Source organism: Amblyomma mixtum, chromosome 6 (genome assembly GCF_055824585.1).
Source record: "Amblyomma mixtum isolate Tamu chromosome 6, ASM5582458v1, whole genome shotgun sequence".
Lineage (NCBI taxonomy): Eukaryota > Metazoa > Arthropoda > Arachnida > Ixodida > Ixodidae > Amblyomma > Amblyomma mixtum.
Window position 1 is genome coordinate 160,660,798 of NC_143017.1, and position 18,657 is coordinate 160,679,454.

Sequence of the window (18,657 nt, forward strand, 5' to 3'; positions counted from 1 at the left end):
CCAAGCCGTCTACTCTCCGCATCGCGCAGAGCGACATCTAGCGGCAGCGCCTGGTTCGAGATAGCGCAACTTTCAGTATCGCCTCAACATCAAACGCGCTATCTCCAACCAGGCGCTGCCGCTAGATGTCGCTCTGAGCGCTGCGGAGCGCAGACGGCTCGGAGTTCGAGCGTTATAAGCAGGTCTGTGGACGATTGTATGAGGTGGTTTTTGAGCTTGGTGGAAAGAACGTGGGCCATTGTCTCATTGTGCACCCGTTGCGGAGCCGAGACGTCAATGTCTTTACTTTTTCCTTCATTTCATTTTGGCGAGTGTTTGTTTCTGCACATGCAGAGTTTTCCACGCCAGCCGGGCTTCCATCGAACCCTGAGCTATGTTCTCTGTAATGTATTGGCATAAATTAAGCAGGAGTGGCCTCCTTGAAAATCGCGCAACAGTGGAGGGAGAGCGTGTCTTCGCCGCCACATGCGTAATTTCAAACACGAAGGTCTGAGTGGCGACCGCAGAGTCCCCCCCCCCCTCCCCCCCCCCCCCCTTCCCCCAACGTGTTAGTGCAGGAAGTCTTACCGATTGCGAACCGCTGCGGGCGCGGTAAGCGCCACACAGAATATTGTGATTTTGTGTCGTCAACTGCAAGGTCGCTGCTCGCCCGAGAGACGTGTTTTGTTGTGGCGCTGGCTAGATCGCGACTTCCTCGTCCGAAACCGACTGGTTTACCTTGTATAGCGTGCGCAGTCGTGATCATTTCCAGCACTACACGCCGGTGCAAAAAGTTCGCCGGCGCACTTGTGCAAGTTGGCCGCAACACTTATTTTCAAATCTCCGGCATGTCGGGTGTTTACGTGAAGAAATGTTTCGACGACATGATCGACCTTTCACAGGGCGCGCTTTCTGCTCATCTGCAGCGAATAGCTGTTGAAGAGCTGGGAGAAACCCCCGAGAAGAGACGAGATGCCCTGGAAGAAATTAGGCGCCTCCTGGAAGGTGAGTGGCCGTGACTGTGAAGTAGGCTGGTCGAACGAACTTCAGTTTAACGAACTTTTCAGACAGACCAACTTTCGCGAAACCTCCCGCCGAGGTTTCCATGCAAAGCCAATTTGCTCAGCTTTCGGTTGTCACGTAACTTTCAGTTGAAAGAAGTTCAGCGCAGTGCATCTTTCACGGCAGCGAACAGTACGGAAAGAACTTAAGTGCTGCTTCCGGGCAAGAATTGATAATTTTCAGTGATTTGCGGCAATTTCAGTCCTTGAGGCTGCGGACAGTGCAATATAACATATGGAGCGCAGCTTGCGAAATTTCGTAGCAACTTGCTTTCATTCGAGAAGCTGCGGTTTCGTATGCACCTTGCATATTCTGTAAGGCTCTATTCGTTGAAAAAATTGGGGTGAACATGAATTTTCAAAATGAAATTTCACGCCCAGAATTTGACTTCCACCTTTTCATACGCAGCCTATTTTACATTTGGTTATTTATTGCGTACAGTCAATGTCTCACTGTCCCCTTGACGACATGGCCGTTATGTTGCTGCAGAAAATTTTCCTGTTAATATCTGCTGGCACAGTTTTAGGGTTCGCGCTTAGAGTTGTTTTCTCTGGTACTCAGAATAAAGAAGAATGCACAAATCACGAGCTGCGCCGTAAGCGGCTGTGTTCGGTAAACACGCATCCGAACCTGTCGTGACTACTGTGCCCAGCTTCAGGTGCATTTCCTCGCAACATCCACTACTTCAGCACTTACCGTAAATTCCCACTTGTACCAAAACCTCACCTTAACGGTACACTATACTTGAAGTGAGATATATCTTACAAAAACTAGATATAAACCAGAGAACGGTTGGCAGATTGGCTCGAGATGCTCATGGAAAGACAACAAACCAAGCTGTAGAGGAGGTTATTGGTTAGTCGTCCTCTGAAGTTTGAGAATCCGATGTCCTCGGATACTTTTACTGTAAAAACATGGGCACGCGGTGGAGGTAAGGGACTACAAAGCTTACAATAAAGCACACAGACACCAACCGGGAAAGGAAGTTGCCATAAACATAAACAGAAAGTTCACAAAATCGAGACTGCTCAATAGAGACAAGGGCAAACGGAAAAAAATTGAAGCTCCTCCTTAGGGATATGTATGACGCGATAGAGTTGATGAGTTGATGCCCATATATGCGGAATTGATCATTCTCAACTTTACATTGATATGCCCCTGGGAGTCCTCGTACCAGTCCTTGCGCAATCGTGCTGCGGTTAAGGGATGCGCGATGGCAGGTGCTGCCACCGGTGGGTCCTATGCGACCCAAGTTGCTCTTCCCGAGCAACCTCTCAAGATCAACCATTAACTGCCACCTGCCAGGGTGGTCAGTTTGCTCACAATCCGATGCATAGGTTGTGAGGGCGCCACAAGGGCACGTGACCTACGTAGCCTACCTATGTTGCTTCTCAGAGGGTGGCTGCCTGGACCACCGCCATCCTAGTTATATCTCCCACAACGCCGACAACGCCGACGCCGGATTTCGTGCGTAACGGGGCCTATAACGCTATCGCACTAAAAGTCATTGCTTGAATTGAGGCCCCGAAAAAAGCGAAATTCAGCAGGAAACATTGTATAATAATTCAAGAGGCAGTGCCCTGCTTTCTGAGGCTAGATCAGGTTGACTTAGAACATGACAATATAGAGGAGGAGGGGGAAGAAAACACGTTTGTTGTCGGTCTGAATCTAGACGCCTGGAATATCGGAGGCCAGCCGGACCACGGTTCGCCTTTAGCACTTGTTGGGGTCCACCAACCAGATGGCCCAGGCAGGGAGAGGGGAATTGGGATAGTGGGGAAGGTGAGAGCGACGGGGAAAGAGAAGGGAGTGCTCCATGTCGGCGTAGGAGGAAGTGCAGTTAGAGCAATGGAGATGCTAGGGCAGGTATAGCCTAGCGGGCTGTAGGAGGAATTGGAATTGGATTCAGTATAGAAGTAAGCATGGACAGGAGGCATACGATATTTGTGTAGCGTGCAGAAGCAGTGTTTAAAACATTAAATATGTTCTGGTAGACTGTAATGCTACACATCCAGATATCGACGAGGTCGTCGTCAGTCTTCCAGAAGTTCTGGGTTTTAGAAAGAGTACGAAGAAAACATATAAGCAGTGGAGGCGGGCAAGAGAAGAAGTACTTGTGGCGTGAAAGCAGAATGGAATATATGCACGAATGATCGCAGAAATCAGAATCATATAGCTCAGAATATGGAAAATAGATCAGAATAGGAAAGGACGACTATATCATTACAAGTCAGAAAGAAAAAAAAAAACGTAATAAACAGCATATTTATTTATTTATTTATTTATCATCATACCCACAGCGCCATTGGCTGGCATTACAGTGGGGGGGGGGGGGGGGGGGGGGGGGGGGGGGTAGAAGAAAAAGTACACAAATGCCACCGCGTGCAGGTGGTTACAAAAAAAAAGATAACAATGAGATAGAAAGAACACGGAATTATTATACACAAAAAAAATGTCACAGCATGGAAGAAAATGAATCATTTGATAATATGGACACTACTTCCTCAGGCAGCTTGTTCCATTCCGAAACCGTTTTGGGGAAAAAAGACATTTTAAAAAGGTCAGTCCGGCACCTGTATTCTTTAACTTTAAGTGAATTATCTCTACGTAAAGACACGTAATCAGGGTTGGCTATATATTTGGTTCTGTCTATTCCAGTTCTAGAATGAAATATATTATGAAATAATTTTAAACGCAGTACTTTCCTACGTTTTTGAAGTGAGTCCCAACCCAAAGATTTTTTCGCGCTCGTTACACTAAAATATCGCCCATAGTTATTGAAAACAAAACGAACGGCCAAATTCTGAACTCTTTCTAGCTTTTTAACGTCAAGCAAGGTTTTCGGATCCCAGACTGTGCAAGCATACTCAAGTATGCTTCTAACGTTTGTATTATACAGCAGTTCTTTAGTCTTTAAAGGGAAAAGTTTAGCGTTACGTCGCAGGAAACCTAAAACACGACAGGCTTTGGCAGTAACGAAATGCACGTGACGATGCCAAGACATTGAACTTGTTAAATATACACCAAGATATTTAAATTCCAACACTGAAAGCAGTCTGCTATTATTTATGTTATAAGTAAAAATATGGGGAACCTTCTTTTTAGTGAAACACATATGTACAGATTTTTGTAAGTTAATATGCATTCTCCAGTTCTCACACCACTGGGCCACTTTACACAAATCCTGTTGTAATGCTTCGCAGTCACTTTGATCGTTAATAATTCTATAATCTATAATATAATAATTCTATAATATAATAATTCTATATTCGTTAATAATAATAATGCCTTGCCAACCGCCCCGATTCAAGGAGGATGCCAGATAGTGATATTCATCTATGGTGCTACCACTGATAACGGTAACTTATTCATCGTGACCCACAGCTGAACCGGATCTCAACAGCAGGAAGGACGACGAATTCCTGTTGCGCTTCCTGCGGGTCCGGAAGTACGACGTTGAGTCAGCTCTGCGAAGTGTCCGAAACTACTACAGGAACCGGGCCTCCAGTGGTTCCGTGTACGACGAATTCCTGCCCAGCCGAGTGCTGCCGGCTGCTCAGAACCTTTATATGGTGATGCCCCAGAAAGACGTCCATGGTCGCCCCATCTTGCTACACCGACCGGGCAAGTGGCATGCCATATGTGCACGCATATCATTTATACTTCTTTGCGTAATCGCTGAAGTGTGCGCGAAATCTCGCAAGTGGATTACATTACACGCAGATTTATACTCTAGCTTAACGGAACTTAAGTAAAAAAAAAGTTAATAGTTTACTACCTATGCGGGCGGCATAGTAAGCAGACATTGAGCAGGAAGGCTATGCTTTTCAACTCTGCTGTACAGTCGGGGATAAAAGTCTCCGGACCACGTGTTCCTCAAACGAAGCTTATAGCTCTACTATCAGACAGCAGCTAGAGACCGCACTTGTGGAGAGGATAGAACAAAAAATTAACTTTTACCTCCACAAGTATGTTCTCCAGCCGCCGACTAATAGCAGAGCTATCGGCTTCGTTAGACGAATACGTGGTCCGGAGACTTTTGTCCTCGACTGTACGTACCAGTTAGCGTTATACACGGATGGTCCACTCGGGATAAAACAAGGTTCCAGGAGATTCCATGCACACAACAAGAAGCGTGAGTGTACATCAACGGCTAATTTGGCCCCGACCTCTCACAGATGCTAAGTGTATTGAAGACGCCACCTGAATAGGTAGCGAAATGGTCTCTGTTTTTATCACAAAGTTCAGTTAAGACAGAGTAAAAATCCGCCAAGTACGCCATCGCCTGGCTTTTGAAACATCTTTTTCTCGCAACAGGATCTTTGCACATATCACAGCTGACAAAAGCAAGACGGCAGAGCTCTCGTTACGCTAGAAGAGATGTGGAGGTTATACAGGACGTGTGCTAGGGGCGTGGGCTGCGAGTTCGAAGAAATCATTTCGTGCGGATCGGTCAAGTTGTAACAGTTCGAACCCTTTTGATCGGCCTTCTTAGTTGCCTCAACTCGGATTTGTGGAAAAGCCCGCTTCCGGAATTTCCCATCACATCCAAATGTGGTCAGGCTACAATGAGGCTGCGTGCTACGATGATTTGGCTTATTGTGTGGGCCATGGGTTGTATGGGGCGGTATGAAAAAAAAAACAACACTGTAAGTTACTACAGCTATCGAATATGTTGCCTGTCAATAACCAACGGAGTTTCCTGTAAAACACGGGCAGTGTGCAAACAAAAAAAATCCACGTAACTGCCGACTCACCTAGCAGGCTTCGCATGTACGTACTTGGTTGAGTGGCCTCAGAATTGGGTAATTACCCTGAAGCAGCGGTCTTCTAGTTTCATGAGGGCTGTCTGAACGGGGATGGCGGGCCCTTATTTTAGCGACCAAGTCGCCTGGCTTAGGACACGGCTCGTTTCTTTAAGGGGGACCATGGAATGATATTTGCCGACGTTACGAATAGCGCACGAACAATCGTTATTCCATCACTCATCACCGCAGTGGGAAAAATTTTTAAGCTGGCTTCATTACACCGAAGATATCGGCGATGAAAAATGACGCTCCTTCTCTCCCCCCTGCATCCATACACGCCATACACTCCCACGCACCAGAAAAAAAAAGCATTAAGAAAACAGGTCGGGGCTGCACTCTTCCGCAGCCTATCCCACCCACGTCACTTGGGTACGCCCAAGTAGAAGGCGGGCCTAGATTTGACACTTTACATAAGCAGGGTACGACGGCTAAGAACGCGCGGCGAAATGTCGTCCTAATCAGTTGCGAAAAGCAATTTTTAACATTATTTGTAAATTATAGGTTTCACGCAGAGGTTTTAAACATGATTCGAATGCTCACAAACACCGCCGTTAGGCGGTGATTAGAATGTAACAATCGAGATTATTTCAAGGTCCCATAAGGTGCGGCCTTGTTTTCAGGTCAAAGACGAGCAGCAAGTCATGGGTTGCTGTGCCATGTTTCGCAATCTGTTGCGCTCCTTAATTCAATGTCAGCCGATGTCGTCGTAATATGCAAAGAGCGCAAACAGAACGTGGTTCTCTGACAGGCTCCAACCGATGCCCTTATCGTCATCGCCTTTACCCTCGCTCGTGTAAAGGCCTCAAGAAGGCGGATGCTCAAGCGGCTCCTTTTCCGCCTTTACACCAATACATTGCGCTGCCCGGCGGCACTCAAACGTTTTGACCCCTCCATTAACGGCAGCTGCTCGCACTGTAGAGCGGTGATTTCTGACACCTATCGCATGGTCTGGGCCTGCCCCTCCAACCCGGCTATTCCCTCCATCACCAACCCAACCCGGGAGGACTGGGAGGCGATTCTGCTTGGCTGCCACGAATTACAGGCCTAACAAGCCTTAGTCGGGCGCGCCCGGGCGGCGGCCACCGTCACTGGGGTCCCAGAAAGCTGTATAGCTTTCCTGAGAAAGCTGTATAGCTTTCCTTTGTAGCTGCATGGCTGCGTTTGGGTGGATGTCAGTGAGTAATTACTTCCTTATTACAGACGTCCACCTAGTGCTTGTAAAGATCGGTCCCTTACGGGCTTATCCAAGCATACTTCCTGTCCCTTCCTAATAAATGTTTTCACCACCACCACCACCACCACCGCCACCAGTCCGGTGCGTCTCTATACCTCTACCCTCTCTACCCCTTTCGCTCCACTTTACCTCCTTCCATGCTAACATAAAACACTGTTTTTTCCTTTGCCCTGTCGCTGTTCGATCAATTCATTATTCTACCTTTTCCTTGCCTCTTGGCGTGTCTGGCTGGAGTCTTCCTCACCGGCGGGTCAAATGGCTCTAGTCCGTCAAGCAACCGACCTACTGGGCGCTTAACTTCCTGCTGTCGGGTGTATACGTGGAGCTTAACGTCCCGAAGCGACATATGGATAATGAGGGTCGCCGTATAGTGCAGGGCTTCGGATTAACTTAGGTCAGCTGTGGCTCTTTGACATGCACTTACATAGCACAGCACACAGGCGTTCTTGCATTTCGCCGCCATCGAAATGCGGCCGTCACTCAACACGGAACAAACACACGTCCTCTGCGAAGTTCAGACTAACGCTCTCCTCACCTCACTAATGTTCTGCAACTTCGGATGGCGTGGGACAGCTCACTGTGCCAGCTGTCCAGCTGATTACCTCCATTACTTCCTTACCTCCTCGCCATTACCTCCTTCTGTTTTCTTTATCTTCTGATTGGTGGCGTGCTCAACTTTTTGTGTGAAACAGGCCTGGAGACTCGTCTGTGACCGCCTGTGCACTACCTACATGGTTAATGACATGTGACGGTGTTTGTGTTGCAGACACCAGTTTTATGTGCGTCTACTAACCGCGATGCGAGTGCCAGCCAGTGTTGTGTGTGTGTGTGTGTAGACATCATCCGTGAAACTCATTGCATTATGCCATCATCAACCTTCATTCGCACTTTCCTTTTCCTCCCCTTCCCTTTCCCCCGTGTGGTGTAGCAGGCCAGGGCCATGTTGCCACCGGCCGACCTTTCCACAAGTTCATGATATTGTTCACAGCGCAACAAGAACGGGAAAAACGAAAGACGATGGAGTGACACAAACAAGCGCTGACTATCAACTAGTTTTTATTGCCGTTCTTGTTGCGCTGTGAACAATATCATGAATACTTACCAACTCGCCCAGATTTCTGCTTTACTGAACGTTACTTCCACAAGTTTCCTCATTTTTTTTTGGATTGGAAAACGTTTATTGTCAGCACTGAGCCCTAGTGGGTATTATACTAGGTGGCTTCGAGCCCATGGCTCTTGGCGACCTTGTGAGCCCACTCAGTGGCCCGGACTTGCGTCAACGGGTCTGAGCTGGCCAGTATAGCCTCCCACCGCTCTAGAGAAGGGACTGGTAGTAGGTCCGCCGGTGGCGGCGCCTTTTTGCAGCTCCATAAAATGTGGTCATATCCGGCTATCTCGCCGCATTGTTTGCAAGTAGCGTTGTATTGTGTTGGATACATGTGTGCTAGTCTCGACGGGCTAAAGAAGGCTCGCGTCTGGAGCCGACGCCACGTTACCTCCTGGCTTTTGTCGAGCTTTTTGTCTGGTGGCGGATAGATCCTCCTTTCCAGTTTAAACTGATTGGTGTATTCGTGAAATGATATGAATGCATCTCTCGTGAAATTTGGGGACTCGACCCGGCTCACTGCTCGGCTGACATAACCTCGAGCTATACTGTGAGCCAACTCGTTTCCCCTGTTCCCCGAGTGTGCCGGCACCCATATTAGTTCCACCTCTCTTTGGTCCCAGTCTTTATGTCTTAATATTCGTTCTGCCTCCTGGGAGATCATACCCCGCGCAAAATTGTTGATAGCCACCTTGGAGTCGCTAATTATGGTGACTGCTTTGGTGCTGGCCATTGCCATGGCGATAGCCGCCTCCTCCGCTGTCCCTGAGTTTTTTGTTTTGACCGAACCGGCCGTTAATGTTTCACCCGAGTCGTTCACGGCCACGACCACAAAGGAGTCGCCTCCTTCGTATTCCGCCGCGTCTACATAGGTTGTGTGTTCCGAGCCTTCGAGCTTGGCTTCAAGGGCCTTTGCTCTGGCTCTCCTCCTGCCTTCGTGAAAAGCAGGGTGCATGTTTTTTGGAAGTGGTTTAATAGTGAGTAATTTTCTAACTTTGGTCTGTAATTTTGCCTGCGCGTTTCTTTCCGGAATTTTATCATGTAATCCTAGGTTGCTCAGGATCTTTCTCCCCGGGGGTGAGGTCGCAAGCCTCCTTAATTGCGCAAATATATGTGCCTCGCATAGTTCCGTGGTGGTGTTGTAGATCCCCAGTTTAAGAAGTCTTTCCGTAGGAGTGCAGTGGGGCAGCCCCAATGCTGCTTTATATGCCTGCCTTATGATCCCATCTATTTTGTTCTGTTCCGCCAGCCCTAGCTTGAGGTAGGGAACGGCGTAAACTATTTTGCTTATCACGAAAGCCTGAACCATTCGGCAGAGATCTTTCTCTTTGACTCCCCGTCTTTTGTTAGCTATTCGCCTTATGAGCCTGGTTGTCATGTTAATTGTGGACTTAAGCCTGTTTATTGTCTCTGTGTTCTTTCTATTGTCCTGTATTATAAGTCCTAGGACCCTGATTTTGTCAACTCTGGCTACCGGAGTCTCATTTACCAGTACGTGAATGTCTCCTGCGTTGGTATCGCGTTTGCTAGCCCCCCGGATCACCAGAAGTTCGGATTTGCTTGGCGAGCATTTTAGTCCTGCCCATTCTGCGTATTCCTGGACAATATCGATCGCGTGTTGGAGATTTTGTTCTATTTCCCCATCGTTTCCTGTATGCGTCCATATTGTTATGTCATCCGCATATAGCGTATGGTTTATACCTTCGACAGTCTTCAATAGCGGCGGTAGGTTCTTCAACGCCAGGTTGAATAAGAAAGGAGAGAGCACTGAGCCCTGCGGAGTTCCCCTATCTCCCAGCTTAATTGTTTCTGACTGGATATCTCCTAGATTTATTTCTGCGGTTCTTCCGGTTAGAAAGTCCCTTACGTAATCGTAGGTCCGCTTTCCAGGGGTAATCTCCGCCAGATTAGTTAGTATGACCTCGTGTTTGACGTTATCGAAGGCTTTATGTAGGTCTAGGCCCAGTATAGTTTTGGCGCCCCCTTTGTTGGGCGGGTCTATGATGTCTGCTTTGAGCTGGAGCATGACGTCCTGCGTGGACAACTTGCTCCTGAAGCCTAGCATCGTTTCAGGAAATACCTCCCTTTCCTCTGCGTATTCCTGGAGTCTGTTTAATATGACATGTTCCATCAGCTTCCCCAGGCAGGACGTTAGCGATATCGGCCTGAGGTTGCCCACTTCAAGTTTCTTCCCGGGTTTTGGAATAAAGATTACTTTGGCATGTTTCCATTGTGAAGGTAGACTACCTCGTTTCCATATCTCATTTAGGTAATCTGTGACTGCCGTGACCGAGACTAGATCTAGGTTCCTTAGCATTTTGTTGGTTACCCCATCTGCCCCCGCTGCCGACGTGGTTCTTAGTTGACTCATTGCTCTCCATACCTCCGCTATCGAGATGTCCTCATCTAGCTGTGTGTTCTCTGCTCCTTGGTAAGCTGGAGATGAACCCCCTTTGTCTGTGTTAAGGTACCTGCTCTTCAGTTCCTCTATTAGGTCCGCGGCTGTTCCCTGGTATTTGTGAATCAATCGTTTAAGCTGCCCTTGTGCCGCCGACTTTGTTTGTCCTGGGTCTAGTAAGTGGCGAAGAAGATGCCACGTGTTCTTGCACCCTAGCTTTCCATTCATTTCATCGCAAATTTGTCCCCAGTGTTGACGCTGAAGCTCGTTTGTGTAGTCTTCTATCTGTTTTTCGAGTGTCGATATTCTCTTCTTTAGCCTTCTATTGTGTTTCTGTTTTTTCCACCTCTTCAAGAGGCTCTCGTGGGCTTCCCACATGTGGGCTAGCCTCGAGTCTGTGATGTCATGTTCGGTGGTTGGGGTCTGTCTAGTGTGACTGTTTACGTCTTTTTTGAGTGTCTCAACCCATTGATTTAGATCCAATATCTCCCTCGGAGCGGTTCTGTCCCGGACTTTTCGGAGGGTGTCCCAGTCTGTCAGCTTCGTTTCGCGCAGCTTCCCCTTCATCGGCCTGGTTTGTGTTTCAATCTCTATGATGTAGTGATCGCTACCCAAGGTGTGTCCTGTGTTTGACCATCGTTCACCCTCGAGGTCTTTGCCTAGCGTCAAGTCTGGGGACGTGTCTACGCTGACGCTATTGCCTATCCTCGTGGGGTCTTGCGGGTTGTTTAGTAGCGTGAGCCTTAAGTTTTGGATTTCTGTCCATAGTTTGTTTCCCTTAGGGGAGGCCGTTCGATATCCCCATGCCGGATGCGGGGCGTTGAAGTCCCCCGTGATTACTAATCCCTTCTTATAAGATAGTCTAATGGCTTTACGTAATAGGTCCGCCAGCCCTGTGCCCCGGTTTTTCGGTGAGTTGTATATATTCAGAATAAAGAGACTGTTGTCCCCCTTTCTGTTTGGGATTATTTCTAACATCACGTAGTCCTCGCTTGTGTTTTCGAGTGCGTGTTGTGTTGCCGTTAGATTTCTATGCACTAGCGTGGCCGTGAACGACTTGGGTTTGTGCTCTTTTTGCACTTCTAGCGGGGTGTACGCGGCGTAGCCATTTAATTTGACCATGCCGCTTGCCTCCTGCAGCGTGATTACGTCCGGTGTGGTTATGTTTTTTTGAATGTGTGCCTGCAGGTTCCATCTTTTGGACTGGAAGCCTCTGCAGTTCCACTGCCAGATTCTAATTTGTTGGCTAGGGGCCATGATGTCCTATAGAGGCTGCTGCTGCGGTTGCAGCGAGGGGAGGGTGTTGCCGGCAACAGGGGGAAGCCTGGCTTCTATGTTTGCTAGTTGTTCCAGAATTTGCTGGAAGCAACCCATGGTTCGTTCCCTGAACGTGACGAATTCCGCCGTCAGATTGTCAGCACGTTCGGCTATTTTGTCTACCCTAGCGGTAAGGGCATCAATTCTAGCGTCTTGAGCGTCAACCCGCTTCAATAGTGTGTTCATGTCCGGCCTAACGTTCATGTGGGTTTTAGCCGATGCGTCCTCGTTAGGACTTTCTGCCGCCTTTTTGGGAGTACTGTCGTCTGTGTTTTCCTCTCTGGGTAGAGGTCTTTTCAAGGGGACTCTGGTGTCTGTATCCATTGCGTTTTGAATGTCTCCCCCTTCATATGTGTCACGCGGGGGCGCCTGACTCGCGTTTTGTGATTGTTGCAAAGGAGGTTTTTCGACCACCTTCGGCTGTTTTGTGTTAGCGTGAATGAGTTTCCTCAGCTCCGCCATTTCCTTCTTTAAGGTGTCTAGCTCTCTGTCCCTCTTAGCGAGCTGCTCTACCAGTTCCTTCTCTCGAGCGGTTTCCCAAGAAGAGGCCTTATCTGGCCAGCTCACCTTTTTGCCCGCGTCTCTGTCCTTGCTTGAGCCTCTTCCTCTGCTCGAGCTGCTTTCTCTGTCAGGACCCGAGCTGGCGCCTCCGGTCCCCGGTAATGGTGGGAAGGAGCTCGATCTGCTTCTCCCCCGGTGGCCTTGGCGGGTGCCGCTGTGGTCCCTGGTCTTCGGTCTTGGTTGGTGTCCGGAGTCAAGTTGCCCCAGGTCGTTCTTGGCTTTAAAAGGTGCTTTCTTTGCCAGCCGATACTTGCAATTCCGGCTGCCGGTGTTGTGTGGCCCCCCGCATACGATGCATTCGGGCTTGCATGTCGGCAGTTCTCCCTCCGGTGGGTCTGGATGGTCTTCGCCGCATCTGCGGCAACGCTTTACCCATGGCTTATAGCACACATCCGTCCTGTGTCCCGTCTTCCTGCAGTTGTAGCAGGTCTCTACCCGCTCTCGGTACGGGTAGACGATGAACACTGATCCCCAGTAGAAGACTTGTCTGGGAAGCTTTTTCTCTCCAAAGGTGATGAGAATAGATCTGGACTTGCCAATTCTTCTGGCGTTGAGTACTTCGATGTCCGGGTTGCGTTTGATGAATCCTTGACGGACTTCTTCCGGTGTTCCGATATCATAGGCGTTGTATACCACGCCCTTAATTGCGTCGTCGGGAGCCGCGACGTAGGGTGCCATGGCGAGGGTCTTCTCCCCGATAACTATCGTCTTTATCCTCGCGTAGGTGCTCGCGCGTTGACGATTCGGTGTGCTGATCGTGTACGTGTTGTTCACGGAGTTGATTCTTGAAGTGTCTTCGTCCAGGACATCTCCGTATGGTAGTTGCGCGGCCGCGCAGGTGGCCTGCAGTAGGTGACGTGGCACGTAATCGTTCAAGTTCCAGCCTCTGGGCCTGAAGATTATTTTATAGTCGCTCTCCGGGAGCTTCGGCATTGGTGCCCTTTTTCGGATGTTCGGGTCTTGCCTCTTTTTCTGAGTGGCAGTCGATTTCTTCACCCCGGCGCCGTGATCGCCAGCGTTCCCGCCGAAATTCGCGGCGGCGTTCGTGCCAGCGTTTCCGCTGGCGTTTCCAGGCTTCCCGCCTTTTTTCTTCATGCGGTCGTGCATGCTGAGAACGGTCTCCCACTCACCGTTCTCAAATTCCGAGGGTGCCAGTTCATCTCCGTCGACGGCGTTGATCATCGTGGTGGTCACGGGGCCGCCCCAGGGGCCGGCTCCCGTCGATGCACGGGTAGCTACGCTAGGTCTGGGCGTTAGGCCTAGCTAGCTCTCACGCGTCCGAGAGGTGAAAAGTCCCATGAAATGTGAAATAGTCCACCGTCTGCCCGAAATCCAGTGTCCCCTTGCACGGAGGGAGAATCCGGATCTGTTCGCGGTAGTTTCCGGCCCGCAGGCCCAAGTTGAACGCCGAAAAACAGCTGCTTGGCGGGAGCGCATGCGACGCACGTCTGCACCGCTCTGACGCGGGTGGAGTAATCCTTCCTCATTAAAATTCCTTTCTCTCTCTCTCTCTCTCTCTCTCCACTGCATAGCTTCATTCGGACTCTGCTACCAACGGGCCTTAGCGATGCCAGCGTTCTTTTTCTGTGGGCTCTCGCACTGGCCTCGTATCAAGTTTTTTCCTCTTCCTTCTTAGGGATGTGGATGCCTGACGAAATGCCTTACATGGATGTCCACCGGGCCGGCCTCATCTGTCTCGAACACATGGCGTGCGACCCTGTGGCGCAAACTCTAGGAATCGTGCTCTTTGTAGACTTCGCCGGGTTCACTGCTGAGAAGCTCTGGAGCTTCAGGATCGGTCTCCTGAGGAGAGCTTTCGAATACATCCAGGTTTTCAGCGATCCCTACTCTTTGCGGGGAGTGAGTGTGAGAGTGCGACATATGTGCTGCACTGATTCAAGTGCCGAGTTAAGGACTGGAAACTAACCTCTGCTATCTCAGTGAAATGGCAGCGAGTAGTGAATGAAAGAGTGGCGAAGGGGTGTAATGTAGCAGTTAGGACTCATAAACAACAAGCAGCAGGAAGCGGCAGAAAATGAGGCGGATGGAGGAGATTAGGAAGCTTGCGGGAATAAGGTGGCTGTAGCTGGTGGTCCAGGACTGGGCCAGTTAGACAGATGGGAGTAGCCTTTGACATGCAGTGGGCGTAGACAGGTTGATTATGATGATCACGATGCTGATGAAGCGGTGGCAAGTGTAGGGCTAAATGCAGAGCATGTCGCCTGTGGAAACGAAAGCCATTACTCAGTGAACGCATATCAAGTGACGACATCATGTCACAGTGCGCCTTTTTTTTTCTGATTCCAGGACTGCATGCCGATGCGGATGAAGGCAGTGCACATCGTAAGACAGTCGTATGCGTTCGACTTACTTTTTACGCTCGTCAGGCCCTTCGTGAACTCCAAGCTAATCAAAAGGGTAAGTGACCGCTTACAGTTCCGTGGAGACAAGGCAAGGGGGATACATGTGCCACTACCTGTCGAGGAAGCCGGCAACGTTACACAGCCTGGGCTTTGGAGCGTCGTGGAAGTGTGTTGCTTTGAAAACATAGTTCCCGCTGTTTGGTTTTGTTCGCGACCTTCCGTGCTGCTTCCTGTTTCGGCTCATGCAGCAATACAGCGTGCGCAAAGCAGTTACTACACGACGATCATCCGAATATGGAGGAACTGTGTGCCAGATGATGGCGCAAACTTGCTACCGTATGGTATACAATATTTAAGGACCTTCCTTTCTGGTTTTTATTTTTTCGGTAATTTTGGGGGTTAGAGTCTGGTGGTCTGGTAGAAGAGAATTAGCTATTCTCGCTAATTTTTGTGCGGTACGTGGAAGGGCCTACTTTTTGCTCATTATTTCATAAAAGAGCACGGAAACAGGAGGTTGTTCGACCAGGCGAGCTTATCGACGGCTGCTGCCAGTCGCCACTTCCTGATCACCCTCACTGCCTGTCGGCACAACCAGCGCGTCCGACTGTGATGGGCCGGTATCGTGCGTTGCCATTATCGTGACAGTATGAGTTAAGTACTTTGCCATAAGGCAAGTTCCACTGATGTCATAAGTGACATTAGTGAGAATTAGAATTATCGTGACTGACGGGGTTAAAGTTTCCCTTTCGCGTAGGTGAGGTTCCACGGCGAAAATTTCGAGCGGCTTCACGAGGAGATTCCACCTGAGGCACTGCCAGAAGAATACGAAGGGCATGGACCGCCACTGGACGTCGATGCTTTTTGGAAGGAGGTGGAAGCCAACGAAGGCAGCTTCGAAGCAAACAACCGCTTCGGGTGTTGTGCGAGCGATGCGGACTCACCGCCTGCAGACAGCGTGCAGCCGCAGGAATGCACTGCCTTGTGACAAGAAACGGTACGACAGACCCCGAGGAGGAATGCACTAAGGTGGTGTATGGAAATTTACGAGCGCAATATGTGCCCCTAGAATTGAAAATTAATTGCAGAAGGCATCGCAACGCACTGTTCTCTAATTCCTGCGTTCCTTCAAATTCGTCGCCATCATTTGCCTTTCTTCTGAGACCGCAGAGGAAATTGCCGTAGCACTGGCTTGTGTAGGCACAAAAACGAAGTATATCATCAGTGACTCCAAAGTTTCCGTACTAAATTTCAGTAGGGGTAGGGTCTCCCCCCGGACGAATAAAATGCTAAGCCATCATGTAATAGACCGAAAAATTACGCTAGTCTGGACAGCAGCACATACATCCCTGCCTGGTAATGAGAGGGCCAACGAGTCCGCCCGAGGCTTTTCCTTCTGGGAGGACTCGAGTGAGGTGGTCTTTACAGACAGAGAGATAGGGTTTATTGAAAGGAAAGGCAGAGAGGTTTACCTGTATCGACAGGTATCGCATGATAGGTTACAGAGAAATTACACAGCACTATCGTTTTCAAAGAACTAGACTTCCTCGAGCGGATAGATTCTTAGCCACATACTAAGCCATCAGCTGGCGTCGGTTATTACACATTTCCAAACCCGGCCCTCCGGAGTCTTATGCACCCAGGGCAGTTTTCAGAAAACTGCGCAAACTGCGAACTTGGAGAACATACTATGGGAGTGTACTCATGCCCCTCAGGGAGGACGACACACAAAGTCGAAAGGCCAATGAGAGGCCTTACTACTGAACTCCGACCCGGAGACTCAATTACAACTCGTCCGACTGGCCGAAGCCGCCGTCGAGAGCAAAGACCTTTTTGCCGTCGTCTAGCTGGGTAGCCTTCTAGCTACCCTCTTTCTGTTGGACATTAAAAGTTTTCTTATCCTATCGGCTGCGTTAGGTTGGCTTTTATGTTCGCCGCTGAGAAGCTTTAGGCACGTCAGCGTCGCCTAGGGTAATATGGGTAAGTCTCAGCTGCAAGCCTTTTCAGTGTGCTGCAGGCACTTTCAAGGAAGGCGAGATACACCTTGCATCTTGGCTTCCACTGCAGCAAAAGTGGATGGCCTGTCACGTCACTTCAAGAAGCTCTGGCGGAAAGGGTGAGTGTACTTAAGGCGGTCGGCTCGGCGGCTAAGGGCAAAGGGACGCCGGACTCCCGACACAGCAGCGGTACTTACGCAGCGCACTCATTCGGGCTCTGGGAACCATTTTTCAGTAGCCCTATAGGTTTAACAAGGGGAAGCTTTGGGCCAGTTGGTCAGACATGTTGGGGAGACAAAAGGCCGTGTTACCCTTCTCTTCCTGCCACTCCAAACTAATTAAGAGAGGCATAGCCATGACCTGTATGAGGTCAGCTCTCTTGAAGTCATGCCAGCACAAAGCTGCAGGTAGTTTTCAGGGCCAAGTGGATAAGTTGCTGCAGTCAGGCTTTCCACCACCCGTTCTCCAAGCAGTGGCGGAATCTCTGTTGTGGAAACTGCGGAACAAGGTGCGTGGCCAAGAGGAGGCGAACCCTCTGGACAAAAGGCCGCTTGAAGTTGTGCCCTATGTGCACAAGATGGCCCATAACCTCAAGAGGGTGGCAGGTAGGCAAGGCATTCAGATTGTTTTTTCAGCCCCTTGCAAGCTATCGCAGCTCTGCGGGCGCGTGGCGGAAGGTAAGCGCAGGGTCGCGTGCACGACGAAGCATGAGCACAGATATGTCAACTGTGCCACTGATGTGGTATACCAGTTCCCGTTGCGATGCGGCAGAGTATACGTTGGCCAGACGGGTCAATGTCTAAACGATAGGCTGCGACAGCACTTCCGCTCCTTGAAACCTGATAATGGCGCAAATCTGCCGAGACACTGCAGGGAATGCGATGGCTGCTACCCACAGTTCAACAAAGCCACCATCATCGGAAGGGGCCGGTCGAGGCTCGAAAGGGAGATTTTAGAAGCGGCACACATGCGCAAACTTGGGCTTGATATGTGTGTGAGTGAGCCTTCCGTGGCGCTTTTAGATAAAGAGACCCGGTTTCTGTTAAACCTGTGACGGGCATTTCTTTGTTTTTTGTTCGTTTCTTGTTCGTTTCGATGTATATCATTAATTATCTTCTGTGTTCCACGTGTCACTATCTTAGTTACCGTACGCTATGCGCAGATGCAACCTTTGCTGCAACATATCTTTTTTCAATAAACTTCAGTTGCTAGTTACCGCTCGTCCTGTCCTCTTCTCGATCTTCAGTCCTGTCAAGTTTGCGGTTATCCCTCCTCCCCTATAGGTTTGTGGCTTGCTCCTCGATATCTTGCAATCTACAAAGGAAGCGGCGCAGTGCTCTTGTGACAGCACCCGCGAGAAGAGACAGACAGCCTCGTCATTTTCAGTGAACAATCGGGCATCGTGTACATACTCTGGTTGTTGTAGCTCAGCTGTACTCAGTAATACGCAGACAACTGCTCCTCATTCGCGGTAGTTAGCTCCCCTTCCGACACGTGCGTCTTTCACTCCTTTTTCAATGTACATGGCGCATTCCATGTATCGCAGCCACTTTCAAAGACATACGCATCCACACTCAAGCTCATAGCGGAAACCGTTAGCATAAAATGGGTCACTTACCGGCCATCTCAGCATGAACCGCCATGTACCGCACTAAGTGCTTTCACTGTATGAATGGATGCACTCTCAAGTTCAACCGAGCAAGTGCAAATCAATTGCAGTTGCGTATTTGTTTGGCTGACCACCACCATTATCTTCGCAGGTACTCTAACTCCACACCCGCCTCTAGAGAGGAGAGTACATTTCACTCTGCTGGCACCTGTGAAATTTAGCTGGTG

General features: G+C 49.5%; 1 protein-coding gene across 1 annotated transcript; it reads left to right on the top strand.

Moving 5' to 3' along the window:
* The first annotated feature begins 625 nt into the window (after positions 1-625).
* LOC149340999 (alpha-tocopherol transfer protein-like) lies at positions 626-18,601 on the top strand. Its single transcript, XM_089549955.1, has 6 exons — positions 626-984; positions 4,426-4,665; positions 14,101-14,294; positions 14,772-14,882; positions 15,582-17,067; positions 18,105-18,601. Exons 1-5 carry the CDS (start codon positions 828-830, stop codon positions 15,810-15,812), a joined length of 933 nt encoding a protein of 310 aa, XP_089406081.1. The 5' UTR covers positions 626-827; the 3' UTR covers positions 15,813-17,067; positions 18,105-18,601.
* The last annotated feature ends 56 nt before the right edge of the window (positions 18,602-18,657 follow it).